The sequence below is a fragment of the Arachis hypogaea genome, chromosome 18 (genome assembly GCF_003086295.3).
Source record: "Arachis hypogaea cultivar Tifrunner chromosome 18, arahy.Tifrunner.gnm2.J5K5, whole genome shotgun sequence".
Lineage (NCBI taxonomy): Eukaryota > Viridiplantae > Streptophyta > Magnoliopsida > Fabales > Fabaceae > Arachis > Arachis hypogaea.
This window is the reverse complement of record NC_092053.1, coordinates 132,445,948-132,466,065: the sequence shown is the minus strand read 5'-3', so window position 1 is coordinate 132,466,065 and position 20,118 is coordinate 132,445,948. Positions and strand designations below refer to the sequence as shown.

The window sequence follows — 20,118 nt, the reverse complement described above, 5'->3', positions numbered from 1 at the left end:
TTTTTTATAAATAGGACTTCGTTCTTTCCACGAGAATCATCTATCTATAATAAGAGAGATTTCTAGACACCTTAAGCAGCAATAGTATTATTATTGGTGAAATCAAATCAAGAAGGTATAATTAAAAAGAGGAGCCATGGTTCTTATTAATTATGATGATAATGAGAAGAAAAAGAACAAGATCCTCATCTTTGCTGCAAATGGGTATCTTGGTAAATTCATGGTGAAGGCAAGCCTTTCCATGGGTCATCCAACTTATGTTTATGTTCGTCCTTCCAAACCCAACGATTCTTCCAAGCTTCAAGTTCTCAAGGATCTTCAATCCTTGGGTGTCACCATATTCCAAGTAATTAATAATTTAATGTATATAATCTTAGATACATATAATATTTTTTGGTTTTCTAAGAGCATCCTCTTCTTTATTATTACTTCCTTTTTGAGCGTCGACCAATTAGCGACGGTATAAAGTGTCACTATTATTGATAGTGAGAAAATTTTCCTTCACAAAATTTACTTACGTTCTCTTTTAATTGGCATGATCTTTTAAACAGAGTGGTCCTATTGTGTTTTTTTTTTTTTTGTCTAAAGTTAAGAGTGAAACTCGAACTCAAGACTTTTAGATGAAAAAAAAAGACTATACCATTTAAATTATAACTCGTTGGCGTTCTAATGTGCCTTTGCTATTACATAAATACGCTAAATATTAATTGATTATTTACACTCTATGGTCATCAATATTGATTTATTTTTTTAGTTGAACTATATGCATATGTTAATAATTATACACTACAATAAAAATTATTTTTAGTGCAAATTTTTAATAATAATAACATAATATATAATTATTATATATCTATTTAACTTATATTTTTACGATAATTATATATTTATTATTATATATACAATAATGACAATTATACATATTTTTTACGGCTATTAAAAAATATTTTATTAGTAATTATATAATTGACATTAGAACTTTTTAGCGACAAAGTATAAGACGAATAATATTTACTTATCAGTAAATATATTAGTAGTTGTTTTTATTATTATTAAAAGTGATTTTTTTAGTAGTAATATCTTGTACTTGTGATTATCCACTTATTTTAGTTTTAAAAGGAAAACAAATAATTTACATGCACTTTATCACGCATTTTATGTTAAGAACCGAGCAATTTTTTTAAGAAGTATGAACAGAAATCAGGCAGAATATTTACTCTATTGTTTGTTGATTAAGTTACCTCATTTTATTATTGTATGGTAATAATGAATTGAATGGTGAAATAATTAATAATAATAGGGTGAGCTTGATGAACATGAGAAGCTTGTGTCGGCTCTAAAAGAGGTTGATATTGTCATTTCCACTTTGGCCGTTCCACAACATTTAGAGCAGCTCAAGATAATTAGAGCTATCAAACAAGCCAATAATATTAAGGTGACTCTCTCTCTCTCTCTAAATACATTCAACAAGAAATGATGATATATTTTTAAACTGTTTATGATAGAATTTAGGGGTGGCAAAGTGGGCCGCCTTGCCCTAACCTGCCCCGCCCCGCCTAGGCCCGCCTCATAAATGGGGCGGGCCGGTCCGTCCCACCAACTAAAATGAATTTAAAATGCTAGTCCGTTCATTTTATTGCAAATTGGCCGATTAGCGGGTCGGCGGGTTAGTCTGTTTGACTCGTTTTTTTTTTTAAATAAAATTTATTAAAATTAACTAAAAAATAATAATTAAAAAATCAAATACAAATAAAAAATAGTCAAATTATAATATAATTTTTTTACTATCTTTTTTTTATTTTTAACTTCAATAAAATTGTTCAAAATAATATTTGTCAATAGAACTATCGTTATTTTAAAAAACAAGTCACATAATTCGAACAAATATTCAAAATTATAAAATAAAATAAATAAAGTTAATAACTAAAAAAATAATAAAAACAAAAAAAAGTGTTTGAAAATTCTACGATTATTACTTTTATAATAGTAATCACTCTTTTATTTAATAAAAAAAGAAAAATAAAAATGTTCGGCTCGGCGGACCGGCCTGCCCCACTTCGCCCCGCCAAAATCCGCCAATTTAGCAATGCGGGTTTGGCAGATTTTTTTAATTTGGCGGGTTCCAAATCCTAGCCCGCCCCGCCCTTTTTAACGGGTTTACCAGATCGGTCCGACAGATTCAACCCGTTTCGCCAACCCTACTAATGATAGTAGTTGCTATAGTGTGTAAATATGTTTGTCTAATTTATTAAAAATTAATATTTAATTTTAAAAATATAAAAATAAATAATTATTAAATATTTAAAATTTATCATAAAAATAAACTAACTAAAAGTTGAACATCAAATTATAAACACCATAGAATTTACTATATTACAAAGAGTTCACATACATAGCAAAACATATATTAGATAAAATTTTATAATTTAACTCAATTTTAATTATTTTAAAAATATTGTAATTAAGTATGTATTTCTATGTGCAAAATATTGTAATCATATTAAGTGTTTATATTTTGTACGAATATTTTTCACTCATGTCCCTTTTGGTTTAAAATGTTATAATCAAGTTCGAATATTGCAAGATAAATCCTTATTTGTTTTGTAAAAACAAAAGTTAAATTAATACAATATAGCTAGAGGGTTAAGCACAATGTTTAAATTATGAGAACTACTTGTTTGAATTTTTTTTTACTATAAGTTGATGTTTTCACTTAATTAAAAATTGAATAAAATTATAAGAATCGTTAAAATAATTATTTTAATTATTTGATAGATTGTTATTATTGCCGATTACTATACATACATGTAAGTATTGTTTTTAAACGAAATTAATATTTTTGCATTTATTTTTAATATTGATACACTTTTTTAAAATTTAATTTTAATTGTACTATCAGTGTAAAAAATTTTTAACGTACATCAAATTATGTACGTGTTATTACATCAGCAAAATAATTACTTTCAATAATTAATGCATAAATATTAATCTAAACAAATAAAATAATTAAATAATTATATATATAAATTATTATACTATCAGTACATTATCAAAATTAAATTTATTTCTTTATAATAATTGATGAGTGTGAGAGATTAGAAGTTAGAACCTAAATAATAACATTTATATATATGTGTGGCAGAGATTCATTCCATCAGAATTTGGAAATGAAGTTGATAGGGTGAGTGGGCTTCCACCATTTGAGGCAATTCTTGAGAACAAGAGGAAGATAAGAAGGGCAATTGAGGAAGCAAACATTCCCTACACTTTTGTCTCTGCAAATTCATTTGCTTCTTACTTTGTTGATTACTTGCTTCATCCAAATGACAAAACTACCCTCCCTCACATTACCCTTTATGGCACTGGCCAAGCCAAGGGTAATAATAAAAATAAAATATTATTAATTAACCTTAAATATATATTAATTTTTCATAAAATCGGATTTAATAAGATCTTATTATATTAATTAATTTGCATGCAGTTGTATTAAATTACGAAAAAGATGTGGCTGCTTACACTCTCAAAGTAGCAACAGATCCAAGAGCTGAAAATCGAGTAATTATATATAGACCCGAAGGAAATATAATTACTCAGTTGGAATTATTATCTTTGTGGGAAAAGAAGACTGGTCAAACTTTCAAAAGAGTTCATGTTCCAGAGGAAGAAATTATCAAGCTCACTGAGAGTAAGATAATAAAAAATAGAGAAAAAGAGGTCCTCACCTTTTGTCCCGCAAATATTTTTGTCTTTGACTATTGAAAAATACTTTTAAGTCTCTGACTTTCACAAAATTTGGACGGATGAGTCTCTGACGGAAGCATTTGGACGGATCAGTCCCTGACGGAGGTATTTAGACAGAGGGACTGATCCGTCCAAGTTTTGTGAAGGTCAGGGACTTAAAAGCATTTTTCAATGGTTAGGGACAAAAATATCTGCGGGACAAAAGGTTAGGGACCTATTTATCCTTTTCTCTAAAAAATATAATGGTTTTTATTACAAAAAAAAAGTTAAATAAATTATCTTATTATTTATTATATATGTATATAATTTATACAAATAAAATCTTAAAAACAAATTATCTTATTTTATTTATTTTTTAAATGCATCATATACTTCAAATAAAATAATGTTACAATAAATTAGCATGCAATTTATTTTTCCTCTCATATATAATTCTTAATAAATTAATTTATATTATGATATTGTTTGCATGCAGCACTAGCATTTCCAGATAATGTACCTCCAGCAATTCTACACAATATATTCATTAAAGGAGACCAAATGAGCTATGAAATTTCCAAAAATGACCTTGAGGCTTCAAAATTATATCCTGAATACAAATACACTTCTATTGATGCCTACCTTGATCTCTGCTTGGTTAATGCTCCAAAACCTAAATTGGCCACATTTGGATGAGTTATTATTTTGTTTAATTACTCTGCTGGTCTCTATAGTTTCGCAAAATTTTTAATTAGGTCCCTATATTTTTTTTTCTTTTAATTGAGTCCTTACACCAAAATTTTTTTTTTAATTGGGTTCCTACACTTTTTTTTCCTTTTATTTAGGTCCTTGTACCAATTTTTTTTTAGTTGGGTCCCTATAAAATTAAGTCAATTACTACTAAGAGGGACTTAATTGAAAAAAAAATTTGGTGCAGGGACCTAATTAAAAAGAAAAAAAGTATAGGGACCTAACTGAAAATTTCACAAAACTATAGATACTAACAGAGTAATTAAACATTATTATTTTTGTGCTCTTGAGTTTCATCACAATAATAAAGAGAACAGACAGAATTGAAGTTGATCAATTACTGTATCAATATATTATGTATTATTGTATTTTATACATCATTTAGCAAATGATGAGTTACAATAAAATAAATATATGAGTTGGAGTTCAAATTCAATGGTATTATCATGTGGTAATGCTAAGTAAAGTTACACAATTTTGTCTTCTTTATAGAAAATAATTTTTATTAATCCAATCTGCCATTGAATTACAATAATCTATATATTGTGACTATTATTTGTAATGATTTTATAAAATTTAAACATCAACAGGATTATATTCCAAAACTCATACTCATAGTATAGTGTACTTTTCAATATTTCTATAAGCGTCAATTTTAATTTATGAAAAGAGTATTTCAAATGATTTCATAATAATATAAAATTTTATGAATATAATCTACAATGCATAATTTCTAATAATTCTACGTCTAAGCTCAACAGATCCAAAAAAAAAAAAGATTGAGATTGTGGGAGGAGTAACAAGCTAATTAAAGAGTAGGGTATGAAGCTGGGTAAGGATTTAAGAAGTGGAAGAAACTGAGTTGAAGAGATCAAATCTTCGAAAAGAGAGGGTTTTTTTTTTCTACTTTGGGATATCCTTTTTATTTTTTTTCTTCTTTTCAATTTTTTTCCCCTTCAAGACAGCCTCTTGAGCAGCTTTAAGCTATCCTTTTGTCATCAAATTACTTCACTTAAAATTTCAAATTGATAAAAGAAAAGGTGAAGACTCAAGTACAGTCGATTTCACATTTAGTTAAGGGGAATAAAGCATGTTTTATAAGGGTGTCGATACCTCTCCCTATCTTGAGGTCTTGTGTACTAAAGCGGATAATATCGTGCTAGCAGGTGGTCTAAGCTGTTACAGCGTGAAGTTGACTGCACCTGAATTTCCATCATTGTATATATATATATATATGTATATATTATATACTTATATAAAAATTCGTTTTAAATGAATGTTGAATCAAAGACCTCTCACTAAATGTAAAAGATCCTTAGCCACTAAAAAAAGATCACTAATTAATAATTTAATACGTTTTTTTTTTTTTTTTACATAAAAGTCAATTTTATTTTAAATTATCATTAAGTATAATTATTACTTATTAATCTCATTATGATAATATATTTTGGGAGCTGTCCTTTTTAGAAGAATAATTTCAGGAATTTCCTCGCGGGCGAGGGGGCTGCGCGTTGAAGCAGGTGACAAACGGTTGACTGTGGTAAAAAGAAAATTTGAGTTAGAAGGGGATATAATTAGGTCAAAATGAAATTAAATAAAAATAATAAATTTAGAATGAAAATAAAATTGAATAATAAGTGAGCTTGAAATATAGTTTATTGTTTATGTTTTTTATATTTCTCATTGTTCCCTAACGGAATTGATAAACTATTTATTTGACCATGATAAAAGATTATGAAACCAAAGTCCAAAGATAATGATAAGGGAAGGTGGTTGTATTTGAAAATAATAAAGCATTGGAGTCTAGTAGATAATCATATATACAGAAGTGGAAACACATAAATTGACTGTCTAGCATTCCACGACAAAAAAAAAAGGAAGAAAAAACTAATAAGGAAAATAAATTGAGATGAAAATAAGTTCTATATAGTTTCAATAGAAGATACATATATAAAGATAAAACCAATAATATAATGGTTTTTATTACAAAAAAAAAAGTTAAATAAATTATCTTATTATTATATATGTATATAATTTATACAAATAAAATCTTAAAACTCTTAATTGTATGAAAATAATAAAATCTTAAAACAAATTATCTTATTTTATTTATTTTTTACATGCATCTTATACTTCAAATAAAATAATGTTACAATAAGTTCTTTTGAATAGTGTTACTAGTTTTTTATAAATTAAATTAGCATGCTTACTAATTTAATTTGTGTAGTTCAAAGCGCAATTTATTTTTCCTCGATCTCATATATAATTCTTAATAAATTAATTTATATTATGATATTGTTTGCATGCAGCACTACCATTTCCAGATAATGTACCGCCAGCAGTTCTACACAATATATTCATTAAAGGAGACCAAATGAGGGGTTAATGCTCAAATTCGTTCTAAAAGATTACACGATCTTTATTTTTGTTTTTGAATAATTTGTTTAATTAAATTAGTCCTGAAAGATAAACTATAAATTAAATTAGTCCTTCTATCAGTTGGATGATGACGTGTCACGTTAAGTGTCACGTAGCATGATGACGTGACAGTGACACGTGGCATGTCACTTGACATGTAAAAAAGTTTTTTATTAGTTAAAATAGTCCTTAAAGTCCATACGTAAGTCATTTTCATCCCTCAAATTTTAAAAATTAGTCAAATTAGTCTTTATATAATTTTTTTATAATATTAAATTTATAATATTTTTTTATATCACTAATTTTAATATTATTTTTTAAACCTTAATAAACAACATTCTCTTTACATAAAATAATAAAAATAATTAAATTTTTATAAAGTTATTTTGTCATTTGTATTTTAAAATTTTATATTTTTAAATTGTAATTTTTTTATGTGAATTTTTTTTATTTAAATGAGTTTATCAAATTATTGTTGATTATATATTTAAAAATTTAATATTTTAAATTTTACTAAATAATATAGTAATTATTTTAAATTTTAAATCTTTTAAAATTTTTAAAATTATAATTTTTATTATTATTTAATTTATATAGTAAAACTCAATAATTGAAAAACTGGTTTATCGCTACCAGTTTATATAGAAATTGAAGTAAAATTTGTGGATCTTCTTAAATTTTGACTCTAAGTATTACTACCATTACATCCTATATGTAAGTAATACTAATGGTAATAATACTGGAAAAAGTCTAGGGGGCCAGCAATTTTGTTAAATTTTAGCCAGCATGTAACCAGCAAAGAAAAGTGAGTCATTCGATAAAATCTCACACCATTAAAACTATCATTGATGGCTACAAATCACAAAAGTTGCTGGCCCTCTAACATTCCTCGTAATACCGTAATGAAAAAAAAAAAAAAGATGTAGTAAAAAAAATAGTGGTATAACTTTATTTAGGTTAACATACATAAATTTTGATTTTGAGCATATAACTTTGTTTAGGTTAATAAATACATACATTTCAATTTTGAATATATATATATATATATATATATATTCCAGCAAAATGCAATAATGTAAGTAAAAGGTTTTAGAATAGAAAAGAATAAGAGAGATTTTGAGAAGAATTAAAGGAGAGAGATAATTTTATTGAAAAAATTTTTAAGAAGAAAAGATACAATTACTAATATTTTGTTTGTCAATTACATTTCTATTAAAATTAGTAGTATCAAAAAATATTTTAAATTTAATATTATAAAGAAAAATAAAAAAATTATATAAGGACTAGTTTGAGTAATTTTTAAAATTTGAAGGATGAAAATGACTTATGTCTGGACTTTCAAGGACTATTTTGACTAGTAAAATTTTTTTTTACATGTCAAGTGCCACGTGTCACTGACCTGCCACGTAGCACTTAACGTGACACGTCATCATCCAACTGAGGCAAGGACTAAAAAGTGAAATTAAATAGTTAATAGATCTAAACTATGGCTTATTATTCACATTGTTTGTATTTTATATTGTTCATCTAACCAGATTGATAAACTATTTATTTGACTATGATAAAAAATTGGGAAGTGCTAGGGGGACAATGAAAATTTTGAACAACATGAACAACTACCAATCAAATGAAAATATACAACACTCTAATTTAATGCTATTAATTAAATTTACTCTTTTAACCCTACTAATTCACATTGTTTGCACATTGTTCAAAAATCTTGTTTGTTACCTATACTGTTCCTAAAAAATTTATGACACCAAAGTCCAAAATTAATGATAAGGGAAGGTTGCTGTATTTGAAAATAATAAAGCATTGGAGTCTAGTAGATAATCATACAGAAGTTGAAACACCTAAATTGACTGTCTAGCATTCCACGACAAAAAAAAAAAAAAAAAAAGAGAAAAAAAAAAAACTAATACGGAAATTTGAAAATGTCACAGGCTGCTGTCCATTATTCCTGAAGATTTCATGCTCTTTCTCATGTTTACTTTATTTTCTTTTTTGTTAAATAAAAAAAATAAAATGGATTTTTTGTTCTTAATATTCGTAATTTTTAAAAATATTTTTAGAGTTTAATTTTATTTGATTTTATTTTTAACATTTTTAATTTGTATTAAAATTATCCTTAAATGTTAATTCTATCTAAAATATTAGAGATAAAATCGAAAATATTCAAAAATAATTTTGACATAAATAAAAAATATTAAAAATAAAATTAAATAAATCAAAAACGTAAAAAAAAAATTAAATAAAATTAAACGTTAGAAATATTTAAAAAAAAACACAAATAAAAAATACACCTTATTCTAGAACAAATTATACAAGCCAATTCCTTTCCAAACTCAAAGAATTAAACGAGTATTTCAAGTCATTATAATATATTAGTTGAAATAAAATTCTTTCCATCTCTCAACTAACAATTTGAAATTTATTTTCCATTATTAGTACTTACAATAATTAATATTTGATGGATCACTGTTTATTTTTTTTTATAAAGAATATATAATTATTGTTTGGATTCTCTTTTCTTTTTTTTTTCTTTTTTATTTAATGGATTTGTAAATATTTTTCTGAAAATTGGATGTGGGAAAACTACTTTGTCCTTGAGGTTTTAGGTTTTCTTTTTTAGTCAGCCTACAATTCAGCTTTTGGTTTTCTTGAAATGTTTTTTCTTTTCTTTTTTTTTTTTGCATAAATTTTATTTTAAGCTTTTGGTGGTGATTTTTTTATTATTCTTTCGTTTGTCTATTGTAGGTATGGATCTGGGGGTGCTGATCTTTTGCTGGGTAAGGCCCATAACCATTTCATACTTATGAGAATGAAAAATGATGTTAGGCCCCTGTCCAAAAAAATGATATTAGGCCTCTGAACAAAAAATATATAAATAAAGTTTAATACTCTAAATTAGTTTTTTAAAAAAGAGGTTAAGTCTGATATTTTAATCTCTTACAAATTTTAATTAGAAAATCAGTCTTTAATTTTTTAGGATATGTTTTAAAATTACATTTATTTCAATAGTTCTTGTTTTTTAAAATAACCAATTATGTGGTCATTTAATTTATGTTTTTTTTTTTAAATAATCTGTGTTTGAAATGTATGAAAAAAGTTGTTTTTAAGTGATAAAACTACAAATGAGTATAGAATGATTTTTTTATAGTATTTAAGGTTTGACACTTGAGATCAAATTGGTAAAATCATCACTTAGCTTAAATTTTTTTAGTTTCCAATTTTCCATTGTAACTTGTTTTCAAACCTTAACCAAACATAAATGTTACACCTACTCTCTATATTTTGTGAATTGTGATACCTCAACACAACTATAAATATGAATCTTAGTAACCATTTACAAAGAACAAAGACAAAAAATTGTCTAATCTAAGGGGAAAAAATAATTGACACCCTTTTGAGAAACTCAAACATACCAAAAGTGCTACAAAATTTTGGTATTCAACTCTTACAACATGAACATGATATATACTTACACAAAGGTCCAACTCATCTATCCATATATGTAATTTGTGTGTTATTACACCTTTTCATTTCTAATCACATCTACTCTATCAATCACATCCAAAGCTCTCTCTTTATCAATATCAAAATCAATCACAGGAAGAAGCTTAGAACAAATCCTACTAAAACTCACTTCACTGCTTCTTCTACTGCTTCTTGATGAATAACTATAACTCCTTGTGATTCTAGTCTTCACTGTATCAAAGTCCAAGCTCTTACTTAACCTTCTCATTTGTGTCTTCTCGCTTATGTTCTGCAGCATGTTTTGCTCGTCCATTGTTAGCAACGGCGGCGACAGAGAGTTCGTTGGCTGGTCAATTGTCTTCTGCTGGTTAGACTTGGTTGCAGGCTTCACTTTTCCCGTATCGTTGTTGGTCTTGCTTCTGATTGCAAGTTGTTGAAGCCACAAGAGAAGTTCGAGAATGTAGCTTTCTACTTTGTCTTTATCCGCATGGTGGAACGTCTCGATCCGCATTACGCCGGCCTGAAAAGTCTTTCTCACCTCGGAGCTTCAAGAACCGAGCAAATATTCGATATCAGAAAAGGGTATAATGCTGAAAAGCATACAAGTTTCTAGTTCACAAAAAAGAATATACTTCCTACTCAGTACTCACCCTGTGTTTGCCCACTCTCCTACCCAACCGAAACCATGATGCGCTCTGATACAATTTAGAAACAACCAAAACAGAAATAATTAAGAGTTAGCTTACATATCAAGTAAATGAAAACTGGGTTAAATATGTTTAATCCCTATAAATATAAGTCGTTTGATTTTGGTACTTGCAAGAGTTTTTTGCCTCTTTCTTTTCCCTTTTGTTGTTTTTAGTCCCTGTTCTTTCAAACTTTGGTTCATATAAAAACTTTAAAAGCAGGTAATTAATCTTAAAATTATTAAAAATTTTGGTTTTTGCTGGTATACAAATTTTCTACATCATCTTGTCTATAAATATAACCATTTAACATTAGATCTAAGCAATAAGGACCAGAAACCTAATAGCTACAAACAAAGGGACCAAAACCTAATAAGATATTTTAGAGGTTTCCAATCAAAATGATTTATAATAGAGACTATAGGTCTATAAACATATTTAAACCATAAAAGTATGATGAAAGCTTCCCATATGAGCATAAGGAGATAGTTGACAAATAAAAAGGAAGACATCTTACTTGGACGTGTTTGTGGCGATCGGAACCAGCCAATGTAATGTTTTTTCCATCTCATCCTTGATATCTGCTACAGTTAGCTGCAAGAAACAGAAAGCATCTATGAGGAAAGAGCACGAAATCCAGGGAAAAGATTAAGGAGATGAAAATTGAAATGGAAAGCTCAATAAAAGGGAATCAAAATGATCTTTGAAAGCAGTATAACCAAAAATAACAAAGTAGCTGAAGGAAGCAGACATGAACACACCTCTTCTGCAACATGGAAAGACGATAATTTGGAACGTAGTGCTGATTTTATATTAGGAGGCAAGCCTTGATATAATGCATCCCTTGTATTTGCAGGCATAGAATTGGATCTGGATACCTGAACAATTTCAACAAAGTTGAAATTCTCTTAAAACTTAAAGCATGGCAGCAGTGAATAAATTGAATTATCATATAGTCAAACATAAAAGTACAAGCTGACTTAAAGAATATAAGTTCTTGAATTAAGCAAATAGATACCTAGCTCCTTTCATTTTAATCAAATGATTCTACCAAATTATAGTATCAGCTAAGATTGGAAGTGAGTCAAACTACTTAGTGAGCTAATTTCCAAACTTGGTGTGTTACCAGCTCAATAAGTTTATATTATAAGCTTAGGAATTGAGTTTACGATACAAGTTCAGCTCGTTTATTGAATGAATCAAACCTAAACTAGGCAATATCCAATTCAATGGCTTGTGAGCTATTTTATTATTAATTTTCTGGTACATATATTATCAAATATTGTAATTAGTATTGCAACTGATTTTATGACTAAATGCCTAGCTTATTAAACTTAGGCCGGGCCTATTATTTTGAACTTGAGTCGAGCCCTTGTTTATCAATTTTTAGCTTCGACTAAGCTCAGCCAACAATATGCTCCAAACAAAGTCATAAGAAGTCAACGAGTGCAATCAAGAGATGAACATATAGTCAATGCTTTGTGAACCAGAGAATTTCAATGATAGTGTAGACTAACTTGTTCTTTTAACTCTAGTGAAAGCTAAGTAACACTGATAACTTTTTCATTAGAAAAAGTTAAGCTTTTCATGTCATCCAATTTCACTCGAGAATTATAATTAGTTATATCTAAACACAGTTCAACAGAAGGCACTAAAGAGAGCAGAACTGCAATGAAGTAACCACGATAAAGACCGATAACTTACAAGAGTATCGATTTGGAGCACTATGTTTGCATAGTGCAAAGCAAGGCCTGCAGGGCCCAATCTTTGGTGATTGTTCTTGTGTCCAACTAATGGTCTATGGACATCTGCAGGTATCCATGGATAAACAAAAAAGGAACTAACTTTTATCAATAATGTCAACCAAGTTAATCATATAGATAATAGAAAAGTATTAACATTAGGTGCTAGAAAATCATAATAAAGTGAATCAAACAAGATCTAATAGCCTTTAGGGTACATACCTGCAGTGCCAAAGACATCGTTTATCTCCGAATTCAAAAATTGCACCATGTCTACAAGCATCTCCATAATCTGCAATATATTAGACTATGAATTATATACAACTTATCTCAATTCTCTAGTTATGCAGAACATGAATGTATAAATAGAAAGTTTTCTTTACTATCTCTGAAATTATAAGTGGATCAAATACAATAAAAAATTACCTCCTCCAAACTTCTAGACCAAAGTGACCTTTTCTTTATATGCTTAATTTGCTTCTTTTGAGTTTTAACTTCTGCCTTCAAGAATGCAAGGGTATCACCTACACAAAAATATTGAAGGTCAAATCTACATCTGTAAGAAAGAAATACTGCTAGATATATAACATGTTGCAAGGTGAAACTTATGGATCAAGTTGAGTATTTCTTCAAAAGTGTGCAATATATTATAAGGTTTAGGGCTTCAAACACATTCCCAACAAGAATATATAGTTTCGGCTCCATAAAAGTTTGAGAAATAACCAGAGGAAACCCAAAGTAGGTGATTTGGCAACTATGAATTTTTTATGAGACCCAAAGGCAGATGGAAAAGGAGTGTAACAAAAGAGGGTACATTTGAAGCATAACATATAGATTTCTATTTCAAATTTCCACTTTAGAGTCCTGCATATATCTTTCTCACTGTCTTAGATCCAATTAATTGATCGATAATTCAGTGTTGAATAAGTCTTGTCATCAAGTTGTGTGCATTGCAAAAATAAGGGTCTGATTTGTATTTGATCAAGACTCCTCCAAGATCTTTGGATTTTAGGTTAAAAATTTCTTGTCAAACTTTTCAGATAAAGTTTTACATATTATTCAAAGGGTAATAATACTCCATGGTTACCTTTTTGATCTTCGTCTGTACATTTATGCTGATAATCTTGTTCAAATCTATTCAAAGCATGTAATTCATGGTATAATTCCTGTGGCCAAAAGCATAACCCAATTTCTCTTAGGATTGAATACCCCTTTGAAAAAAAGAAAGAAATAAAGAAAAAGCCACTGTATCCAACAGATAACTAAACAGCTATAGTGGTTAAAAACAGAAATTTGTCATTTGACTTTAAGCTTAATTTAAATCCTGATATATGTAAACGGCATCAATTTCTGCATGTAATACAACAATATAAGAAAGCTAGTGAAAAATCTTCCAATCAATTTTCCTGATAAAACATTTTTGGGAAAATTATGGAAATGGAATCCTCAGGGGTAAAAAAAAAAACAATATTCATTCAAAAACAAGCATTCCCTTAACTGGTTAACAACATAGAAAGAGTGGTTATTTAGCAATAATTTTTAAATTTAATTAGCCACTTGACTACATTGTTACTAAATATACTTTTACACAGAGTCCCTTCTTCTCTTATTGCAACTTCCTTATATTTTCAGCTTCAAAAGTATCAAGATTCAAGAGGAATACACTCACAGCTGTAAATTGAACTAAAGTCATCAAGTGTTCCATCGTTGATTCTGCCTCGTCTCTTGACTGTCTTGGAGCATTTGCTTCTCTGCTAGTTCCAAAATTTACAACAAAAAAGCAGCTAGAATAAATATATGAGGAGCTAAACATATTTGGTTTGAATGAACGAAAGGCTAGAAGAATTGAGTGAGTACAATTTATATTACTTCTCAAAGTAACGCTCTAAGTTGTGCCACTGAGGATTTTTCGATCGATTTCCAAAACGAATCACCTCATCAGAGAACACTTTCAACTCCTGCCTGAAAACAAGATCCGAAATCATACACAGGTACATAGGTCATAAAGTTGAAAGTGAGGTTCCTAATGAAACATAAACCAAATAACTTCGACTAAATCTTATGCTTACCTCTTGTCAGAAGCAACAATCCATAGGAGTTCATCCGTATCTTTTGACACTAAATCTTGCACAGCCTCTGAAAGAAGCACCTCTTCTTTTAAATGTCGAATGTTCTTGCTAGAAAGAAATTGCAGGAGATTATAGCCTTTGACAATAGTGTTTGCCACCTCAAATGCCAAGATAGAAATCTCGTTCCCCTTTATGGCTGACGCAGAAACAAACCCACTTCCGGCATTTAAATTTGTCATGCTACTCCCAAGTGTGTCCAAAACCTCAACTGCCTTCCCAAATCCAATTGTACCAGCTTTACCGAGGCGTGAACCCACCTCTGAGACCTGAAATAAGAAGACCCTTTTTCATTCCTCATACACTACAGATTGAAAAGCAAGTCAATTGAGTCCAGAAGTACAAAACCATAAACCAAACCTTTGTGATTGGTATGGTTATTCTAATTTACTTATCTAAAGCATCAACTAATCGAAAACTAAGCTTAAGGGTTTTGATTCTCACAGGGCTAGTTATTTTCAACCCGAAAACTCGCTAATCGAAAATAAGTGCCGAACTACTTAAGCCAATCAAGCATTAGTATTGTTATGAATATTTTGAGATACCAATTTCATCATAGAAATAAATCAATCTTTTGTCCCCTTTTCCATGTTCAACAGTATTCCGCGAAAATTAACCGCGAAACTAAACCAACAAACTAAAGATTTTCTTCTCCCTTTCATTCCTGATTACATTATATAATAACCTAAAAGACTCTGAAACTAAAACTACTAACACCTCACCTATCCTCTAGTATAGTCCTACAACTTTCATTCCAAACCCTAATAAACTCACCAGGTTAAATATTTGTGAGCGAATTGAGCAGAAATTGAGATTAACAGCATCACAAAATACATAGCAATCAACATTACTAACACTAATACATATCTAAAAACCAAAAATTAGAGAATTGAAAGTTGAAAACCAAACCTTAGACCTTCCAGACCTAGATTTGTTGTGTGAACAAGTATCATTGAACCTTGGAATTCCATCATAGAATTCCTCATCATTATTAGTATTGCCACTAATCTCAGCATGCATATTCATATTCCTCTCCATTGTTTCACCAACAACAGGTGCAGTAGTGAAAGAGGAACCACCATTGGTGCTGCCACCACCACCACCACCACCATTGTTGGTGGTGCCACCAACAATAACATTTCCACCACCACCACCACCACCAACACCAGTCTTGGAAACAAAAACCATGTCATCATCTTGTGAAGAAGACCTTGAACAAAGACCTCCCATGACCTGAGATAGCCAGATCAAAAACTCAATCTTTGAGCTTGAACCACCTTCCATCTCTCTCCCATGACTCATTTGATCTTTGTTTACTTTCTTTGTGTTGTGTTTTTGTGTCTCTCTGTTCCTTTGGACTTGGTAGTTGATTATTATTATTATTATTATTATTATTATTATTATTATGGATTATGGATTTGTAGTCGTTAATCAATCAATGACACTAACTAAGAGAAGTGAATTATTGCTCCCATTAATATTGTTAATTATTTTTAAATTATTCTTCATCTTTATTATTTTTTGTAATGATAAGAAAATTATTAATACTAATTTAAAAATAAAAATATTAAATAATTAATATTTTTATATTTATTTTACATTTAAACATAATAATTAAAATTTTAATTTAAGTCTTAAGATATTTTGACATTATAATTTTAAATGTGTTCGATAAAACAAAAGATTTTACAATTTAAATATCGTAAAATTTAAGTTTTATGTATTTAATTTATATTTTTAATTATACAAATTTTATTTTTTTTCTATTTTACTAATTTTTTTTTTTAAAATATTGATCTCGTAATTTATTAATTAAGAAAAGACAATACAATTTCTTAGTAAGATTAGTGTTGGAAAATAAAAAAAAAATGAAAGAGAAACCATGGGAAGAAGAAAGAAAAGTGATGCAATGAGACAAATCAAATAAAAACAAAACATCATTTGACAACTTGAGCTGGGAATACCGGAAAAAAAGTCTACCTACTTCTCAAAGGGTGCCAACAAAACAATATTTTATTAATCAATTAATTAATTACTTAGTTATTAAGATTTATTTTTTATACTTAAATGAGGCCAGAGAATTTTACTTTACCACTTTTTTTAATTGTATCAATGTATCTTGTTGTACTAAGATCACATGTATCCCATTTTAGCATCCATTTTCTTTTACAGCCTTTTTTAGTTTTTACCATTAACAATTGCTCAAGAGGAGTGTTAAAACAGCAGTAATTTTTGTGATTTGTAGCCATCAAATAATCATCAATGATAATTTTAATGGTGTGAGATTGGTGTAAGATTTCATTTAATGGCTCACTTTTCTTTTACTGGTTACGTGCTGACTAGAATTTAATAAAATTGCTGGTTCCTAGATTTTTTCATTGCGCAATTAGGGGAATAAGTAACTTATGAAAGGTCGACGACAATTATAAATTATTTAAAATTTTTTGAATACTTAATTGTATTTGCAAATCAAGTATTAAAATGGTCTTTAATTCTTTATATCGATATATAATATAATAGTGTAATTTCAAAAGAATTTTAAATTTTAATTACGTATAAATATACTTATATATTACTATTAAATTATTTATTTCTGTTCATAAGTACAAAATTATTTATTTATTTCTCTTTTGAAATTAGTTATAAGAAGAATATTAGTGACACTTGGATAGTCACATTCACATATATATTTCCGTGACTTAATCAGTTAATCCCTATTAAAATATAAATGCTTCTTTTAAAAAAAATCAACTTGAATTAACTTATTCTAGTCAAAATTGAGTGGAATCTAAAATTCTAAATATTAATGATTAAAGAAAAAGAATAATATGAGAGCCGATTAGAGACTAAGAAAAGCTTGCAATTAAATAAATTGGTATTTTGACCATTATTATTTATTAATAACAATATTCGGTCCAACCATTTCTTAGCGTACAGACCAGACCGAATTTATGAGCCATCTGAAGGGGCAAAGCAAAACGGTTTGAAAACAAAGAAAATTGGAACAACCCAACAAAAACACAAGGACAAAAAGTCAAAAACTCTTCAGAATTTTGACCAGAAAAAATAAAAAAAGAAAAAAAATAGAGTAAATAAACCACTATTTTACTCTAAAGATTAAATTCTGAAAATAAAATAATTTGCTACTAATTGAGTTGATCAATCAAATTAATCGAATTGTTAGTACTAAATTCTAGATGTTAGTGGTTTAATCGAATTTTAGAATAAAAATTGATCAAGTTTTAGAAAATTAGTTGATTGGAATAATTTCTCAAAAATTGATGGACTATTGCCTTATATATCAAATATACCTACAAAAGATAATAAAATATTATGAAGATGCTCTTGCGTGTCACATTATCTTCTACCTAGCATTAGTGGCAAAACTAAAGTTTGGTCAGTAATAAATGGAGATAATATTGTGTGGTTACCAAATGACTTTACATCTTTTGTAGTTATTTAAATGAACACTTTTTATAGTTCTTATGATGAGTAAATTAATAAATGGAAGATGGCAAAATTTTATGGTAGATTGGTAGTTATATTTATGGTTATTACAATTCTATATTAACGATAAGTTAATAATCTTTTTAACTAAAATTCATGATGTAGCAAGCTTAAACTTACTAATTGTATAATAAGCAATTTTTCCTGTTTGATAATAGCTTCAGCGATCTCATTTTTTGTGGATATAAGATCATAACAATAATGATGCTAGAATAGACAAATTTTAATGATTATTAATTAGAACTACAATAGTAGAATTAAACCTTAAATTAATTTTTAAGATTGAGATCGTATACTAAAATCGTTCATAAAATTTTAATTATATTAATTATATTTTTTATATTGAAAAAAAGTATATTATGTTATTTTTTGACCAATTTTCTATTAAGACAAATTAATGTGGTCTATAAAGTGGATCATTAATGATATGTGTTACATTATAATTTGGCCACATGTAAAGATAAAATGATAAATCGATAAGTGACACGTGACATGGTGACATGAACAATTGTGTCACATATCAAAATATTATTTAGGTATGTGTCTGCTTGTGCTGCATGCCACAACATTATTCGTTCACATATCATCTGCTATGTCATTAATATAGATGTACCAAATCGATTTCTGACTTTATATTAAGTAATTTATTTTAGTTCTTAAATCGTGTATCAAATTAGTCCATTCACCATTTTTTTTAATTTAAAATTGTCGATGTCTTTAAATGCACTAATTTCAATTTTATTTTTTCACATATCGTTTAAATACAAGTACTTTTATAAAATATTTTTAATTATACAAATTTTTTACAATAATTTAATATTAAAAAAATTTATAATATACAAGTATGTTATTTAAAAAAACAGAATTATACGATTAATTAAACATATTTTTTTATTTTCATCCAAAACTCGTGAATTTTTAACAAGAATCCAACAATCAAAATAGAATTTTTTATTTTTTTAATTTCTATAAAATACACGTTTTTGGACTTAAAAATATATTTTTTAATCAATTATATAATTTTTTATTAAATAATATAATCATTGTTACCAAGCTATCTAAAATTGGTTATATGATGGGTGGAAAGGCGAGGTAGTCTGTCAGGATTTGCACTCTACAGCCTGGTTTGTGTTTAGTCTGACTTGCTTGACCCTGTTATAAAATAAATACAAGCTCTGACTCTTGTAAAACCCTTAATATGTTAATAAGCGAGGCCGCCAGACCCAAACTCACTAATTAATTTTATTGGCTTGTCAGGTCTGCCTAGGCCTGTTAACACATAATTAAATATATAAATAATTTTTTTATTATTAATAAAATTATGAGAAATTTTAAATTTATTATATTTTATTATAATTATTTTTGTAATATGAGAATTGGATTGAAAAATATATGAGTTTATTGGATTATTTATAGAAAAAGATGATGACTTAGTAAGTTGATGATCTTATGTTAAGTGAGTGTGTGATTTCTTCCCTTATTGCATAAAAAGTTAGTTCACATCACCATCACCTAATTATTCTTATTAAATTACTGTGAAAAAATTTGTATGATTAAAACTAAAATTGAAAAAATATATATCAAAAGTACTTGTATTTAAATAACATATAAAAATAAAATGAGTGCATTCAAAAATATTAAGAATTTTAAATTTATAAAAAAATGAAAACATACAATAAAATCGATAAATTT

The 20,118-nt window shown here is 27.8% G+C and overlaps 2 protein-coding genes across 3 annotated transcripts; one reads left to right on the top strand and one right to left on the bottom strand.

The window, feature by feature from the left end:
- Nucleotides 1-22: 22 nt before the first annotated feature.
- On the top strand, nt 23-4,568 carry LOC112773162 (isoeugenol synthase 1). Its single transcript, XM_025818223.2, has 5 exons — nt 23-346; nt 1,301-1,435; nt 3,143-3,377; nt 3,482-3,685; nt 4,217-4,568. The coding sequence occupies exons 1-5, from the start codon at nt 137-139 to the stop codon at nt 4,414-4,416; spliced, it is 984 nt and encodes a 327-aa protein (XP_025674008.1). The 5' UTR covers nt 23-136; the 3' UTR covers nt 4,417-4,568.
- A 5,689-nt stretch (nt 4,569-10,257) lies between these two features.
- LOC112770899 (protein PSK SIMULATOR 1) lies at nt 10,258-16,282 on the bottom strand. 2 transcript variants are annotated; one of them, XM_072224590.1, is made up of 12 exons: nt 15,829-16,282; nt 14,863-15,188; nt 14,663-14,755; nt 14,463-14,544; nt 13,881-13,959; nt 13,220-13,317; nt 13,022-13,085; nt 12,756-12,865; nt 11,813-11,929; nt 11,569-11,645; nt 11,016-11,060; nt 10,258-10,910 (listed from the first exon to the last, which is right to left on the bottom strand). In XM_072224590.1, exons 1-12 carry the CDS (start codon nt 16,219-16,221, stop codon nt 10,418-10,420), a joined length of 1,977 nt encoding a protein of 658 aa, XP_072080691.1. In that variant the 5' UTR covers nt 16,222-16,282; the 3' UTR covers nt 10,258-10,417. The 2 variants fall into 2 exon arrangements, with proteins under 2 accessions (XP_072080691.1, XP_025671161.1); XM_025815376.3 differs by having other exon boundaries at nt 12,756-12,859; nt 13,016-13,085; nt 15,829-16,274.
- Between the last annotated feature and the right edge of the window lie 3,836 nt (nt 16,283-20,118).